The sequence below is a fragment of the Homalodisca vitripennis genome, chromosome 2 (genome assembly GCF_021130785.1).
Source record: "Homalodisca vitripennis isolate AUS2020 chromosome 2, UT_GWSS_2.1, whole genome shotgun sequence".
Taxonomy (NCBI): Eukaryota; Metazoa; Arthropoda; class Insecta; order Hemiptera; family Cicadellidae; genus Homalodisca; species Homalodisca vitripennis.
Genome location: NC_060208.1, coordinates 81,833,875 through 81,852,742, shown reverse-complemented (window position 1 = coordinate 81,852,742; position 18,868 = coordinate 81,833,875). Strand labels below are relative to the sequence as shown.

Genomic DNA, 18,868 nt, shown 5'->3' with positions numbered 1-18,868 from the left:
TTGCAGTAATGTTTTCACAACATGTCTAGTACTGTGTATCTTGTTATATTTTGTAGACATAACAACTATCACAAACTCCACCATACTGGAAGATAGAGCAATATTTTGTAATACAATGGAACTGATCTATATATGGTGACTCCTTTCCCAAGTTTGAATGGTTCAAGCATGTAGAACAACCTAAGTTAAAATACCTAGGTTCAAACAAATTCGAATATAAAAATCATGAGATTTATATCAAATCTGGAGTAACAAATGGCTTGTACAGTACTTTGTTCTTATCTTGCAGAGAAAGCTTCAAAGATATTTAAGTACTTAAATTAATAGTGCATAATTTTATACTGTAATGTTAGTTTTCAAAATTATAGTAATTCCATATGAGAAATAATTCATGCTGGAAACATTGTATATATTTTGAAATTTATTTCAAGTCTTCTTTCCATATATCTGAAGTAAAGATGTCTTATTTTACCAGGCAAAGTTAGGGCTAAGAAGCCCTCTTTAACACTTAACCTGAGGACCAACGGCTTAAAGGCGACTTCCGAACCGCATGGCCACATCTCTAGTTGCACTACTTAAATGAATTTGCGCTAATTAGCCACTAGTTAAAAGTCCCTTTGATGCATCAGCTTATTTTTTCATAAGCTATCAATAAGACCAGTGCAAATTTAATATTCTATGGAATATTGGAGCGAGTTGGATTTAAATTGTTTGTGAAGTCAGGAATTTTTATAGTGTAGGCCTAGTTAGTTTTTTCCGTCTCCACAGTACTTTGTAATGATACCCATTCATTGTCAGGTTTTCACCGGATGTTAGTTATTTGTAAAGAAACGAGTATTCAATGAAGATATTTATAATTAAATATCTTTCTGAATATAAACTTTTGGAATTACTGGACCTAACTGGAAGTAAAAAAAGAAGTTTTATAGATTTATTTACAATAGTTATGTAATTTTGCTGTTAAAAACAACTATTTTGTGAAAATTAACTGGGCCAAAAATCGTTTCTCTGGTCTGAAGAACGAAGGTCTTGTTTCTCCTATATTGAACAACAATCACCTAAAACTAGCTAGTAGTTGTATAGTTCTTTAGCTGGTGGGTTTTTATATGTCAAGTATGCTAGTGCTCTCAGTTTAAAACAGTTACTGTAATAACAATCTTTATGATCACTAGACAGTTATCAGTTGTAAAATATCTGACAGGCTGAATGGCTTGATGTTTAGAATAATATTTTTCGTACAGTACCAGAGATTATGTACCTTAAATATCATTTTGTTTAAAAGGAACTGATTTGAAAAAACTTGACAGTCGGTAGATTTTGTACCTGGCAATGTACAAAGTATATAATAATACTAGCAGTTACCTACGGTTCACACACAATTTCCTGCTGAAAAGACCAAACACTTGCTGTGATAAGTGATAATCATTGGGAACATATTCCAGTTTACTGATCCATTTTAAATTAAACTTTTGATGAGGTTGCCCTACTGGTTAAGTGCCGAGGTCTATATACTTGAAACTAGATTGGCTTTTCAAATATTTATTATTCAGTTATTAAATGTTGATATATAACACTCTCGTTTTAGTTCAAATAAATCATACAAATTACCTTCATTACAACTCGTAAAAGTTATTTCTCAAATATGAGAATCAACTTATATACATATGCCGATCTTCAACATTTTGCAATAATGTAAGATCATCAAAACTCAAATTATACAAGTAACTTGCTTTTTTGAAGATTGGTGTTTGTTCCCATTTACAAAGGGAGCAATAAACAATGTACAGGGTGTATCAAAAAGAATCATCCAATTTGGCATGTCTATATTTCAAACAGTAGTAAACATATACAATTACTAATTTTTTTGGCTGAAAGGGAAACTCACTAAGTTTTTTTTCATACCTTTTCAAAGGTGTTCAATATGTCCACCTTTAGATACACGGCAAATGTCTATGCAGTATTCAAATTAATCCCACACTGCAGCGAGTATGTCCTAAGTTACTGATTCCACTGCTGTTGTAATGCGATTCCTCAGCTCATCCATTGTTGTTGGTAGCGGAGGCACATATACAGAGTCTTTGATGAAACCCCACAAGAAAAAAATCACATACAGTAAGGTCCGGTGACCTTGGAGGCCAGAAATGTAAGGATGCGTCATTTTGTCTAGTGCGGCCGATCCACCGGTCACGAATTCTTTGATTTAAAAATTGCCGGACTGCCAGATGCCAATGTGGCGGTGCCCTGTCCTGTTGGTAAATGAAGTCGTTCGAATCAGTCTCCAATTGGGGGAAAAGATAATTCTCAAGCATATCGAGATATGTTATTCCTGTAACAGTGTTCTCAGCAAAGAAAAATGGGCCGTTTTGTGGGTTTTTCTGTGCCCCATATTCTAACGTTATGGCAGTTTACCTTTCCATTGAAATGATATGTTGCCTCGTTACTAAACACTATGCTTGATACAAAATGTTCATCGGCCATCGTCTTATCAAGAACGAAGCTACAAAACTCCACACGTCGTTCTTTATCACCCTCACGAAGAGCTTGCAGTATCTGAAGTCTGTATCCTTTCATGCGACGCAACATACGTCAGAAGGATATAGGAGGCATGTTGAGCTGTCGAGCAGCGTGGCGAACAGAAGATTTCCGAGGGCTGCATGTGAAACAATGGCGGACGTGCTCCACGTCTTCATCGGACACTCTGGGACGACCCGGTGACTTGCCTTTACACAGACCTGTTTCTAGAAATTGTGCTTACCATCGTCTAATGCTCTGTGATGAGAGAGAATAAAGGAACAGGTTTTGAACTGACAAGCTCTATAATGTGGTGTCTAATATAAGTAATTATATAAAATTGTAGTTTTCCATTGGTCTATAATTCTGTGTTTTTGTGAATATTTCACTATATGACATCCTTGAAGACATGGATTTGGACTGTAAGACTATTTTTAATTGAAGTTTTAAAATTGTATAATCTTCTCACTCTTATTATTAAAAAACTTAATTGTATTGACTTAATCACATAATCTCAATAGTTTGAAAGATTAACAGTGGCATTTGAAGTTTGACAGATATTAACCTAACAATAACATTTTGGAAAGCCCAGTGACTGTTTTAAGACAAGAAAACTCTTTTCTCTCTTGCCAGTTGGATAAACTGAACTATCAGTGTTTAGTTCTGATAACTGATTATCAATATCAAATAGCTCATTTGATAAGGTGACTGACTCCTAATGTGACAGATCTGGGTTCAAATCCCACTGGTGGCATATACTTTTTTGCAACCTCAATTCTTAAATTTTATTATTAATCTTGTCTGAACGTAATAAACATTTTATATAAGGTTTTTTAAAGTTTTTTAAAATTTTAATTTAATTTTAATCTTTTATCTGACTGCTATTTGACTTTATTTAACTAATTGTTATATTTGTGTATTTTTATTATTATTTTAATGTTTAAATGTTTTGTATGTATGCATTGTAATTATTATTGTTGTAATTGTTATTGTCACCTTTTATGCTTATAACTTATCTGGCTTACAACTTTTTGTATTTTAATATTTGTAATTTATTCACAATTTACTTTTTATTGTTATAATAACTATTTATAAGAGTCTTAATTACTTTTTTTTTTAACCAGTCTTAATTATTTTTAACCTGTCCTGAACGTTGGCTTGTTCAATGCCTTTGTTTCGTATGAGTATAGCCCTGGGGTTCTGGAAATCAGTGAAATACAGTAGCTATACCGGACATACGCTCAAGTGGCCAAACTCAATTTCTTGAACTTAAAAATTTTCATTAATTATTACCATTTTAATTATATATATGATGGAGGAAATTATTTATGAAACTCCATTGCACGATGATAACCAGGAAGAAATTCTACTTTCTCTGTCGGGAGAATTGAATATTCTTGCTGCCAAACAATCCTGACGTTGATTTTGAAGCATTATTTGTACATATTACCAGTTTGCTTCGTTTGTTGGACCTTTTTAAATGTGGAGTGAAAAAATAAACAGGATGATCTCCAGGCTCTAAGTGCGGAAGTGAAAGTGCTAGAGTCAAAACTCAATTTAGAGAAGGACGTAAGACAGGAGGAAAAGGATACGTCTTTCAGAATCCAGGACCAAGCAGCGTCAGAAAATGCGTTCACTGAGCCAGCGCATTGAGACACTGCAGGCTTCTCTGAGACCAGCGGGATCTGCACATCTCATCTATCACTGCCGAAAAAGACTCTTACAAGCTTAAGTTAGATGACACGTCTAATAGTATTAAGACTCTTAAGTTTGAAAATGAAAATAAATGTATAGAGAATCTGAACCTAAAGTTTGATTTAGCAAAGAAAGAAATTTCTAATCTTAAACAAATGACAAACTGATAAATGGTTAGATGATAATATCATCCATGATTATTTCTCATCTATGCAAAGTAGTGTAGGTGATATGGGGCAGTGCTTATTTGTCAGTCCCTCCGTGTCACATCTGATTAAAAAAGACAGTAACACTGCTTTGGATCTTTTAAAATCTCCATCTTATCAGGCATGCAATTTATGTGTTTGTTGCTGTCAGTGATATCCTGGGTGAGGCTAATGGGGGGGAATGGTTCTCACTGGTCTCTTGTTTTTATTGACAAATCTAGACCACCAGGCTTATCATCTAGATTCTCTAGTAACATTTAAATGACCTTCCTGCTCTTACAACTGTTACCAACTTGAAAATCCCACCTGAAAATTTGATTTCTGTTAGTTGCACTCAGCAAAAACAATAGTTTATGAATGTGGGATAAATGTAATCCTAAATGCAAAGTTCATTTTCAACTATTTTTGTTGTTCTCATGTACAAAAACCATTTCTCGAATGGTTCCATGATGGGTTGAGTTTGCTTGATGACTCTGTAAATAAAACTGATGTAGTTGATCTTCCTGTAAATAGGAAATCGATCTGTCAAAGAGCTGATAGCTTTAGTGACAATGCCGAACAAATTGTAAGTCCTGTAATACTCAAGAAATCAGCAGAAAATTGCTGGAAGTTAGTTAAAACAAAAAAAACTAAAACTAAACGGAACGAAATAAAACTCATGCCGGTTGCAAAGCAGTCAGGCTCGCTTTGAATGTAGTAATAAGTTTAGTAGTTTAGGTTCACAAGAACCACTTTGATGTACAAGTGTCTTACATAAGAAATGTATCTGGAACATGGAAACAAAAATCTCAAAGTTCAATGTCAAAGCATAAAAACATTTCAAGAAAAGACCATGTTAAATTAATGCACCACACTAAAACTCAGTCTGTGACTGAGAAAGAACAGGTAATGACTCCTATTACAATGACTAAAAATCAGTCTACTCTTCAAAGTGAGTTGTTGGGTCGAAGATGTGAGTAACGGAAGTAACAACTCTAGATTTAATGAAAATGTGTTATTGATAGGTGACTCAATTATTCGATATGCAAGTGAAAATAAGCTTTTAAGAAGGGAGCAATAGTGGAACTTTGTCCGGGTGGCAAAATTAAGGATATAAAAGAGAAATTGTTAAAGTACACTGGTGAAAAAATTTCTGTCATATATTTTCATGTGGGAACAAACAATCTTAAAAGATGGTATAATGGAGGGGCTGGCTATAACGGTGGCCATGGAAAGCGTGAGGCCCTCCATGACATGGCCGACCTTTTGTTCACCACCAAAAACCCATTTTCCTAATACTATGGTTTTTGTTAATAGCATATTAGTAAGGTCTGATATAACATATAGAGCTTTGTTTGATTTTAATGATCAGCTGGATGTCATGTGCAACAATTTTTGGTGTAATGTTTGTTGAGGCAAATTGTTGGGTGAAAGAAGCAACATCTTGCCAGAGATGGTAGGCATCTGAATAGAAAAGGTAGCCATCAGCTAGGAACTCTGTTTTCAGAAGTGTTTTCTGTTGCCTTCGGTCTTAAAAAAGGGATATGACACTGTTAGTGTAATTCCTGGCTTGGAGGAAAATGCCTCAAAAGAGCCAATTCTGCCCGAGGAGGTTCCTTGCAGTCCATCTGATATCACCCAAGGAGAAAATTTTTTAGAGGATCTGTCTCAAATGACCCTACCACTGTAGCTGAGCACAGTTCACCTTGCAAACTAAAGATAGTTCACCATAATGTTCAGGGTCTTTCAAGTAAGTTTGACCATTTTCAAAATGTTCATTGAATCTGAAGATCCAGACATAATTTGCCTTTCGGAACACACATTTAAGAGACTTTGAATTTGAAGTTGAATCTTTCTACGGATATAAATGGCATCACAGCCTACTGTCGAAAAACTCTTCATAAGGGAGGTGTATGTATTTATGGTAAGTCTTCAATCAATCTGAGGTAATAGATGTCTCACGTTTTTGTCTGGAAGGCAGGTGCGAGCTTGCTGCTGCCAGGTTTCACCTTAGTAACACCTCATTTTTGATAATCACTGCTTATAAGCCACAGCCTTTTTCCTCCTCAATACAGGAGCCACGAGACATTTTACAGGTGTTTATCAGAATGTCTGGAAAAAAATTATAAGTCCAGATATCAGAACCATTGTTGTGGGCGACTTCAATGTCGACTTGTCCTGTGTCTGATGGTAAAGTTGATGACTTGATTTACACCATGGCTTCTCATGACCTTGAAAATAAGGTAAAATCTTATACCAGGGAATTTAAAAAAACTCCAAGTCCCTGATTGACCATGTTTACACCGATCTCCCTGATGACGTTTGTAGTTGTTTCCGTTTTAATTACTGCATTGTCCGATCACCATGCACTGGTGATCAGTGTCAAACTACCCACTTCAAGTGACTCAAGTCATCCTAAGTATTATCTCAAGCGATCGTTTCTGATGATAATATCCGTATTTTCAAATATCTAATTGGCAAAGAAACGTGGTCTAATGTTTACGAGGCTGGAACTATAATGATAAAATGCGTCTATTCCAATCTTCAATCTCCTTTTATTTTGAACAGGCTTTTCCTGAAAAGAAAAGAAGAGTTTGCAAAGGTTGCCTCACGCAGCAAAGTGTCCTTGAGTATCACCAATTGAAACTTAGAGATATGGTTCTCCAGTGGTATTGCTTCACTAAAGATTTGGATTCTTCTGATCTGAAGAGAAAGCATTATTTATCATTGAAGAGAGAATACAGGTCTTGTATTAGGCTTGCTAAGTCATCTAAGGTGCTTGATGTTATACAAAAAATCTTCTAATAAAGTCAAAACTATGTGGGAGATCGTTAATGAAAGTAGAGGGAAGAATCAGTCTCCATGTAATGTCCCCCGCACCGTCAAAGATGACAAGGGAGTTGATATCAGTGATCCAAAACTGGTCTCAAACATGTTTAACAAATTCTTTATTGATGTGTCTAGTAGTGCATCAACCTCATCCAGTATTCCTCATTCTTTATGTGCAGCCTGGATTGTGTAACATCTTCATTTTTCTTATCACCAGTTACTAGGAGAGAGATAACAGATATCATCAGGTCTTTTGAAGCCAAAGACGTCTTCTGGCTGCGACAGGATATCATCTAAATTGCTTATGTCATGTAGTGAATGTTTTGTTGACCCACTCGTTCACCTTATTAACTGTTCATATCGAAGGTGGAGTTTTCCCAGATTTGTCGAAGCTTTCTGTTGTGAAGCCCTTGCTTAAAAAAGGAAGAGAGGATGAACTCGATAATTTTAGACCAATATCTATCACATCAACGTTTTCAAAGATATTTGAAAGGGCATTCTTAAATAGATTATGGTCTTTTATTAATCACAACAGTATTTTGTTTGAAAATCAGTTTGGGTTTCTTAAAGGACGGTCAACTGTCAATGCAATGTTTACGCTCATCAACAAAATAGTAAATGCCTTGGGTAGAGGTAGGTCTGCTTCCGGTGTCTTTTTCGATCTTTCGGAAGGCTTTCGATATGGTTTCCCATGACATCATGTTGGAAAAGCTCGAAGGCATTGGAGTTCGAGGAGTGGCGAACCAATGGCTTTCATTCTTATTTGAGGGATCGTCGACAGGCCGTAGAAGTGTCCTTCATCGATGCTGCAGGCACTGTGAGGCGATGCTACTCGGATGTGCTGAGCGTTAAGGCGGGGGTGCCACAGGGCTCCATACTCGGCCCTCTTCTGTTTATTATATATGTAAAAGACCTCAGGAGTTGTATTGCGGAGGCCCAATTGTGTTTGTTTGCAGACGGACACGTCCATCGTAATGGAAAACCAATGTCGTGAGGCCATGGAGGTTAGCACTTTTGTGGAGTTCTAATAAGATTGTTCAATGGTTTAGGGAAAATGGTATAGTGGTAAATGCTGCTAAAACCGCAATTGTTGAATTCGCAATCTCATCTAATAGCATTAATAATCCTCAGCGTTTGGGTCGATGATATGGAAATCCTTTCTGAACAGCATGTGAGGTTTTTGGGATTGTCTATAGACAGAAACCTGAATTTTTCATCCCTCATCGATTATGTAGCACGTAAGCTTTGTTCTGGAATCTTTGTGCTTCGTAAGACTGGCACCTTTTACAAACGCTGCGATCCTCTTAACAACCTACTACGCTCTAATTTTCCCTTATCTTTCCTATGCGGTGACAATCTGGGGATCGGAAAGTTGTCGCACAAAACGGCTTTTTGTCTTGCAGAAGAAGGCAGTGAGAATAGTAGCTGGCATCCGTCGAATGGAGACTTTGCAAGCCTGTTTTTTAAGGAACTTAAATTACTTTACCTTCCCAAGCATTTATGTTTTTCACACCTTGATTTTCTTACAGCAGAACCAGGGTGTTTTCCGGTCCCTTGTTCCTCAGTCGGGATACAGTCATCGACAAAAACATAAACTGAATATTCCATACCATTCCACTACTTTTTTTAAACATCACACCTTTTTACAATGCCACGTCCCTTTTTAACGCTCTTTTCCTGATGCTCTTAGAGCTGAAAAGGATTTATTTTGTTTTAAAAGAATGCTTAAAGCTTATCTTATTGAACACTGTTTCTATTCTGTAGATGACTACATTAATAGCAATACGTAATTTATTTAGTCCTTCCTATGTATTTTGTTCCTATGTAAATTGTTCTATACACATGATTGTACTAAGTTGACGCAAACCAATGCATTGTAATTAATGTTATATGGAATAAAGGATGTTTTTGATTTGATTTGATGCAGGAGGATCAACACCATACTTATTAAGAAAGTCACGCTGAACAGTTATTACAGACTCACACTGCGAAAAACGTAAAACACAAAACGCTTTTTGTGATGCAGATGCCATTTTCACTAGAAATGAAGTAGGTGTTCACTCAAGCGCGCTGCTGCTACCCAGGGCCTAGTAACAGCAGCGGGAACCATGTAAAACTTTAAAAGATACTCTTTTCAACAATACGTTGTTGGCGCATTTAGCTCAACAAACAGAAGTGTAAAACACTTATATCCATGAAATAACTTTCTCTGCGACATTCAATATATTTGATTGAATAGATTTGAGTTAAGTAACATATTGGAATATTTTAAGCTAGTGTGAAGGAATGATAAAATCAGTCTGTAGCTTTTCAGCCAAAGCACTTATGATGAGACTGTCATGATGAAATGGAAGTAGGCGTATTTTAGGTACATATTATTTTAATGCCCATACTTAAGAGCTTCAAATGGCAAAACTGCAACTGGCTCATATTTTAGGCTTTGCACGTGAATAAGCTCTTGTGATTTGAATGAATATTTTCAGCATCATGGTTGTTTGCTTTGTTGCCTTGAAAAGAAAAGGCATATGAGGGCTTGAGGAGCTTAAAAACAGGGTCAAAACATGTATACTTGTTTCCATTATAATCTACTCTAAAGTAAGTCTGATGAGAGGCCTATTTCGGTCAAATAAAAATGTCTACTTCTGGCCATTGTTAATTTATTTCGGGTCGAAGGTATTTATTTATGCCATAGTTGAGTTTGCTTTGTGACCCTGATCAAGAAAATATATACATACGCAGGTATGTGAAGCCTACCAAGTTTTTCAATAGCATTTCCAATGCATTACTGGTCAAAATTCGTCACTGCTAACATCATTTAACAGTAGTAATTCATGGTTAATAGTGATGTAAACAATGAAAATTTTTCTGTGCATTAAACAGTTAAAAGATTACATCTACATTATTTCTTGGTATGTTTTAGGTGTCTAATGTTTGTAATTAGACTAACTTTTTTATTCCTTAACGATTTTCACAATCTTAGTTTGTACAGTATTTTAGCTCTAAAAACAACCAATGCTAATGTAAGATTAATTATCTCTTGAATTGAGACTACAAGAAAAACCCCAAATCTGAGTTTTATATCTTTACTGGTTTCTGAAATAAGACACATGTACAAAGACGGACCACAATTTGAATTTGGTTCTTGGCTCCTCTTGGTCCATAGAAAGAAATCCTCAAGTTTTTGTAAAGAGTTGTTACACCCTGTATACACAGAGCCTCACAAACTTCTGTGGCTGATGGAGTTTATCATTTCAAACAAAAAATGTCATACGAGTATAAACATAGGTTAAGAAATTACTTGTTTAGCCGCCGTTTTGTATAAAAAATTCTTGTCTCTAAATCTAATTAAAATAAAGAAACCAAATTTAGCACATGAGTTTGAATAGTTAAGAGGAAAGATTGATAAGAATCGGCAGATCTGTATGCCAATTTTGGTTTCTTTAGCTAACTAGGTTCAGAAATAAAAAAAATACAAAGTAGCGGCTGGCGGCTAAACAAGACATTTTCGACTTATGTTTATATGACATTTTTTGTTTTAATTGATGAATACTATCACCCACACAAGTTTATGACATCCTGTATAGGCACAATACAAATCACATACTTAATTTAGTCACAAGAAAATTGTTAGCAATGGGAAATTAATCACACAATATAGTTTAAAAACTTATGTTTATTAAAAATTATACTTAAATGGAACGTCTATTTAGTATTTACACAAGAAGTCTTTCTATCTCATGTTTGATAGATTCAATCTGAGGCTTGAGTTGGGAGCCCTCGTTCATTGTAACTGAGCATGACACAACCGGCCTAGACACACACACCGCAAGCTCGACCAAGTGCTGTAACAGAACAAAAATATTAACAATAATTCTCCCCTATTTTCTTATGACAAGTATTTCCTAGCTAATTGATTTTATAATCCAACAGTTACCATGAAATAATTAATTACAAAAACAGTTAAAATTAGAGCTGAGTGATATAGTATGGAAATATAATCTCTTAACTGAATTGTGCATTTAGTATAAAAAGGGTTCTCAGCCAGAAAAACTAAATATTGAAGGGAACGAGGAAGATTTATGGTTGGCCTAATAATTACCTTAACCTAAACATGTGTAATAACAATGCCTATTCCCTTAATCTAAATAATAAAAGCAGAATTTCTTCTCTTAAATTTATGGAAATTTTGATAGAAATACTTGTTAAACCCTTTGAGAACAGACTACAAAATTGTAAGTAAAAAGCTATTAATTTCCATCCGGTTTTGGAATTGCTAATATTAGTATTATTCTTTTGTATGGCTTGAAGCAATTCGTGAAGTTGTATATTCACGTAATGTGTTTCTCACTATTACAGCATTGTCAAATAACTTTATAATCCTGGAAACATTACCTATGAAAAATTTTGTCATAAGAAAGTAGTAGTTTGTCTCAAAACAGTTTCATCACATAGTGTATGCTAGAAGAATATGTTTACTACAAACCTTGCTTGGATCTGACAAAGACGTAAGGCACGTTCTTGTCCTCACACAACAAAGGCAAGTGCAGAAGAATCTCCAAGGGAACTGCGTCTGCTGCCATCACAATGAATTCAGCTTGTCCTCTATTCAGTGTCTTTGTGGCTGTAAAACAATTTGTAATTTTATAAAAAGAGTTAACAAATCAGTCTAGCCCTCAGTGTTGCGTTAATGATTTGTCGCAAAACTAAATTTATGGAAAACATTTGTTTGAATAAATGTTTTGAAATAACTCAAAAGAAAGAATCTAAAAACAATTAGTAAAATTTGAACAACCTACATTAAAAGTGCATTGAGGATAAGACCATGACTTTCAGATTTGATATGAGAAAATAAACACATTTGTTATTATTTTCTGAGGGAAATTGAAGAAAAGCTGTGAGTAGAAAAAGCTACAGAATCCTTACGAGAGCAGCTGCATAGTCTCATTCATGTGATTTTGTTCAGATTTCTGTATCATTATGGACTACCATCGGGTCATTCCATTTCAAATCAATCAAGGAAAAAATAATTTTGGATCTTGACTCTCAGAGTTCAATGATTTTTTTGTATAGAAGCTGTACCAAGCTGCTTACACCGAACCGGTGTGTACTCGAGTAACAAATTTTAAAAAAAGAACCCATTTGTCTCATTCTAAAATTTTGCATATATGCAAGTCAGTTATAGTACAGGGAGCGGCAAAATGATCTGACGGTTTTATAATGTAAACAACTCAAACGTTTTAAAGTGGTACAAAGTGTTTTATTGTAGATTTCAGATTGGTATTTATGAACATTTATAAAAATAACCAAAAAAGGGCGAGTTGATCCGTTTAAGATTTGAATATATCGTCTTTCAAATGATGTCCGTCTTTGGCGATGCATTCTTCCAATCTTGCACTGAAATTGTCAAACACTTTCCCTAACATTTCAGGAGAGAGGTTGGCTATTTCTTGGCGTATGGTTTCCTTCAGTTCATCCAATGTGCGGGGTTTGTTTGTGTATACTCTAGATTTCAGCAGTCCCCACAAGAAGAAGTCACAGATGCTGAGATCCGGGGAGCGAGGTGGCCACGCAATGTCCCCGAAACGCGAGATGACTCGGCCACGAAACTTGCTTCTTAAGAAGTTTATTACCACATTGGCTGTGTGGGCAGTTGCTCCATCCTGCTGGAACCAAATTCTGTGGAGGTTGAAGCGATTTATGCGTATTTCGGGGATCAGGAAGTTTTTCAACATAGTCAGGTATCGTTGTGAATTGACGATTACAGTTAGACCGTTCTCTTCAAAAAAGTATCGGCCTATAACACAATTTTTTGTTACGCCACACCACACAGTGACCTTGGGACTGTGAAGAGGTCGTTCATGCAGTTCTTCTGGATTGTTTTCTGACCAATATCGGAAATTCTGTTTATTAACATAACCATTCAAATGAAAATGAGCTTCGTCGCTCATAATGAGAATTTTTTTCATCTGTAAGCAAATCAATCATTTGCTCTGAAAATTCAATGCGTTTTGCATAATCACTGGGCTTCAACTGTTGCACGATAGCCATTTTGTACGGATGAAAGTGCAGGTCGTACCTTAATATTCTTCTTACCGAGCGGTCAGACATCTGCAGCTTGTTTACGTGCAGGCCGCCGAGGACTGGCTTCCACAGCTCCTCTCACTCTCTCGACGTTCTCTAGCGTCCGGGCTGACCTTGGACGGCCTGTTGATTTTCATTTTAAAGCTGAACCGGTAGCTCTAAAGTTACCCACCCACAGCAAAATGGTGTTTCGAGTTGGCACTTTCCCTCTTGGAGCCACATTAAAACGTCTGCGGAACTGCCGCTGAACAGCAACAACACTATCGCCACTTTTAAAAAAATGCTTCCACAACGAACGCACGGTGCTCAGCCGTCCACCGCTCCATGGCCACTAAAAATGTCCGCACGTAGGCTCTGCCACGCCCCTATCCCCACCACTCACTCGCTTGACAGTGCGGCAGCGAAAACCGTCAGATCATTTTGCCGCTCCCTGTATAAACAACATATATTTTGCTAAAGAATTGAAGGGAACGTATTTTGCGTTTTTCAAAAAGTTATTGGAAGGATAAAAAAAAACATCAAAATATACATAGTCATGAGGGGATATTAAATTAAAGTGCATTTCAAATGGAAAAGAATACCACAAATTTGAGCTTTTTAGCTTTAATACTTTTTTAGCTATGTTGTTTAGAAAACACTAAGACATGCCTTTTAGTGGCTTTTTAAAAGCCTGTCACTCAAAAACCAAAACAGAAAAATGTAAAATTTTGTATTTTATCTAATCTTGTTAAGTACAATTTCCATAAAATAAAATCATACAAATCTGAGATCAATTTAGAAAAATTGGTTGATTTGACATGGAATTACCCTATCCAGACTTCCATATTTAGATAGTCTTACATTTAAATATAAATAACACATTACTAAAATTACTGAGAAGACATAATTACACGTACATCCAGAGAGTGAGTCTCGAGTGTCAGCGGTTAGTCAAACAATACTATACACTACCTGATCATACAGAAAGTGTAACTGTGGGGAGAAACGGATTTTCAAATGTCTGAAGATTGTATCCTGATACGCAACGGCGTGGCCTAAGAAATATTCCTCAATGATAGCTTGACAAACTATTTGACCAGTAATGTACAGCTCAGAATGTCTGGTAAGATAAGTTAGTGTATAGAGATTTCATACAATTTGTTTTAACTATCACTATTCTATTGGTACTGCAAATTACAATCACAAGATAATAAGCTATACATACCTTCATTAGCGCCTTTCCTCAGTTGTTGGTAATTCAATGCTTGTTGGATCAAATTTAATATTTTAGACGTAAGAGTTGGATCAGCAAGAGGGTAAGCCTTCGGGTTCACTTCTTCCGTCTGAAACAATGACAGCAATAATAATATTTTGCATTTTGCGTTCATTTGGTTGCACCTCATACATCCACACTAACTTAATTAATCTTCTATTCCCTTTAGTTACAGTTTCTATTAATCGTAACACCCAAATTCCTTTAACTAATCGCTCACGGTTGTACTTTCTTTTGCCTATGAATTTTTTTTACATTCATGAATTTCTACTGCAACCCCAGGGCCCCCAACTTTTCCTTCCTGTCAAACATCATCTAGCCGAATGAACTATACAGAAAGAAAGCTAGTCACAAATGGATTTGCTAAACACATTATACTTTTCGTCACTGAATTCTAACATCAAAAAGTCATAGTTTGTCTGGTTCACAGAGAAATAGTACATGAGAGTAACTACCTTAATTTTACCATGCCAAACTTAGAACCTTGAAAGAAAGTGTTACCAAAAGCGGTTTTCGTAGTATGAGCATTTTTTTATTTAAATACCACCATGTTTGCACCTCTGACATGATCCTTCATTTCACTTTTGCAGATATCACAAGATGGGTTTCCAGGAGCTAAACCCACATCTTGCAACCACTTAAAACAAATATTGTCACTTTGTAATGACATCTTACACAATTTTTTCATACTAATTGTTATTTTCAAGTTGTTCAAATTCTTAGAAAGATACTTATTGTTGTTTATTTTTTTCATTAAAAGTTATTAATCAATAAGGTAAACCATATGTTAAATTTAATTAATTGCAGTATCAAATTATTCTTAACCCTTTCCGGGCCAGGAGGCAATATATTGCCGCCATCATAGATCATGCCTGAAAAGTGCCAGGCGGCAATATATTGTCTCCTTGATATTCACAGTTTTCTTAAATAAATATGACGTCAAATGATTAGTTTTGTTTTTTTATTTCCTGGTATATTTGTAGATAGTTAATATGAATATAATTTTTATTTTGGAGGTCTATGCATTTTTATTTCGTAATTGTCACATGACACTTATAAAATGTTGCGAAGTACAATTATGCGTATTTCTAAAAAATAAGAAGTGCTCTAAGGCATTGTAGCAACTCATAATAAAATAGAAAATACACACACACAAGAAGCAAGAATCTATCGCACAGTGAATAATAACACAAATCAAAATAATGTCGCGGCCGAACGATAACTAACCTAGACGAAAACTACAACAAAGTACAGCGTGGCGAGTGTGGCAACAGATGACAAAATCAGCTGACTGTTATTTTTCATTCTACTCAAAGGCTTACAAAATAGAGCCAGTAGGTAGAGAAATCTATCCTACGTGGTACTATGAAAATTACGGAATAATTAAATGAACCGTTTTACGGCAATTTAACAAAAACGAACATATTGCATAGTGCGATAGTAGCACTTTAAAGTGGTTCGAACATATCACACTCTCACAGTTACTTCTTTCCCATAAATTTCACATAACGGGGTTTTCGGTACGAGTCCAACATATTGAAGCCACGAAAAACAGGTATTTTCATCTTTCAAAGCAATGTTGTGTAGTTTTCTAAAATTGACTGCCATTTTTAATAATCAAATGCTACTTATGTAAAATTGAAATATTACCTTACATGTATTATTTGAAAGTGTTTACAGCTCTTGATAAACATTAAGTTAATTGTTAAAAATAATTAATCAGTAGGTACATCGATGGTTATGATTAAGTAACATTGTTTACCAATTTCAATATAAAAAACCGGGTCCGCTTATTGTACCCTACCCAAAATGTATGCTGTAGGAATAAAATTATTATTTATTTTAAATTTTTTCCTTGAGTAGTGTCCTCTTGAAAACTAACAGTTACTTGTGAATAGCTGTGGGCAATTCAGATCGTTATGAATCTAGGGTTAATCGTAGCCGACACCTGATTGATGTAGGCTAATGCACAAACCGGAAAAAGTAAGCCACAAGAAGATTATGTCAACCCTGCCCTTGACGTGTTGTTATAAACTTGAAAGTTATCAAATGTGGATTTAGGCCTATGTTAGCATAAGCATACAAAATTAATTCTGTAGGCTACAGAATTAGTCTATGAAACCTTTTATGATTGAAAATTTAAAGAGATGGTTATAACAATGTGTTCACTCTGGGGTTTGTCGGTAGGCTACAGAATTAGTCTATGAAACCTTTTATGATTGAAAATTTAAAGAGATGGTTATAACAATGTGTTCACTCTGGGGTTTGTTAGCTAACTATTAATAACTTAAACATAAGAGGTATGTCAGTGAAAGGGTTATGGTACAAAGAGCCTGGACAACATACAAACATCATTCCAAGACATGGTAGCATGTGTGCAGACTATAGACTAAGACTAGAATAAACAATTTGGAAAATGTTAAATGTCTCACTTCCCATGATTTGTGTCCGGACTTGAAAATTACAAGAAGTATATTTAATGACTAAAATATTTGTTATTTGATTACTAAATCTTCAAGAAACATTGAAATTGTTACTTACCATTCTGATGAATTGTATTTCTGTGCAGAGCAAATATCAAGACCTCTCGGCGAAAATCGCTTCACTGAGGGGCAATTTCGAATTAAGTACGAACAATGATATATATCGGCGTTTATGATCCCTCGAAGAACGTATCTTCTAATATCTGTTTTGAACGAATTGCAAATTAAAACCACGAACTATACGATAAATCTCCTTTCAACCTTTGAACGTTTAACTAACGTTACTGCTGTTTGAGGTTAGACTGAGACTGAACCCAGACCCAGCGTCTTGTCTTGTGTTTTCTATCCGGCTTGCCTTATTTCCGCTTCACATGTACTCCGCATGGGAAACCGGATATTAAACACATCTCGGTGTGTTTTATATTTAGTTTACTGGCAGTCCTATAATTTGTTCATTCAACTTTAGAGGCGATCTGTATAGAAAAAACTTAATTAATTATAATTTGATACAGTACTACTATTGTCCAAAAAAGTTCGAAGAGAAAAACAACAAATTATTATTGAAGTATTAATACTGAAACATTATAGACATTAAATTGGTTAGCCCTTATTAATACGAATGTATTATGTATAGTCTTCCCGTACTTGAACACCTAACGACAAAAGTACTGAACATGCAAACAATATAATTTTGAATCTTCTTAGTGTGCTTAGTTCAAGGTTGTAATAAATTGTATGTTGATTTTAAATAAATGTATAATGAACATTTGTTTCCGATAAATACCAGCAAAACATATTACTCCCTTTTTTAAAACTGTTCAAACACTTGTCAACTGGTATTTTAATAGTTGTGATTTGAACTGTGGACTCTTCTACAGTAAATCGTGTTCTAAAATAAGGAACAAAAATAAATTATTTATGACGAATTTATTATATCTACTTTTATAGAGATTTCGAACTTAATATATATATATATATATACATTACATTTAAATGTATTTTAACCATTGTATTTATTGACGAAAATATTCTTTAAAATTCGTATTTTTACTAAACTATTTAATAATCTCACATTTTAACTACAGCTCATTTTGTTTAAATAAGAAAACAAATCGTCATCTGTTGAATAAACAAAAAAATGGAAAACCCTCATATTATTGATAATAATTATAAGTACAGCGAAAGCCATGTTTTGAAGAACGGTGAAAAAGCTTGGCGATGCCTTGGAAGGAGTTGTGGAGCAACATTGAGGACCAGTATTAATAGTACACAAATTTGATTTTGAAACTAAAACCATTATAATGGACCTCATCCTGTGACCATGAGAACACTAACCTTGACACCTACTTAGCGATCTTCACCAACTGGACACCTGTGGATGAGAGTGATGCAGCTGACGCATTATATTTAGTTCTGTCGCACCACCCACGCATGTCGGTGGCGCTCCGTTGTCGACTGCGTCCCAGGACATTGTCGAGCTGCACTGTCGAACTCCACGAGAGCGGCTCTTGCAGTAGATATGGAGAATAAGGAGTTACTCAGCTAACATGTCCTCCTCAAGCCGTGGTGTAACCATCAACAAAGTCCTGGAGTTTTGTAAACCAGGAGCTGGCCTGCTAACGTTTGGATCCGGCGATACCCTATCTTCAGGCCATGTGTTATAGTAATCGCCGGCACCGACGACGTGGCAGACAGAGATGATAAAATCCTCTATGAGCCTCTTGAAAGACACGTTAACCTCCTGGCCTCTTCTTCTAGAGTTATTATCGCTTTCCTTCCACACCGCCATGACTTGCCATCATCCCACCCGATAAACCGGCAAATTCTCCTGG

General features: G+C 35.5%; 1 protein-coding gene across 1 annotated transcript; it reads right to left on the bottom strand.

The window, feature by feature from the left end:
- Positions 1 to 10,875: 10,875 nt before the first annotated feature.
- Positions 10,876 to 17,385, bottom strand: LOC124354266 (NHP2-like protein 1 homolog). Its single transcript, XM_046804596.1, is given in 5 exon segments — positions 10,876 to 11,041; positions 11,043 to 11,062; positions 11,704 to 11,841; positions 14,506 to 14,623; positions 17,095 to 17,385. Coding segments are annotated over 5 exon segments (387 nt in total). The 5' UTR covers positions 17,098 to 17,385; the 3' UTR covers positions 10,876 to 10,933.
- Between the last annotated feature and the right edge of the window lie 1,483 nt (positions 17,386 to 18,868).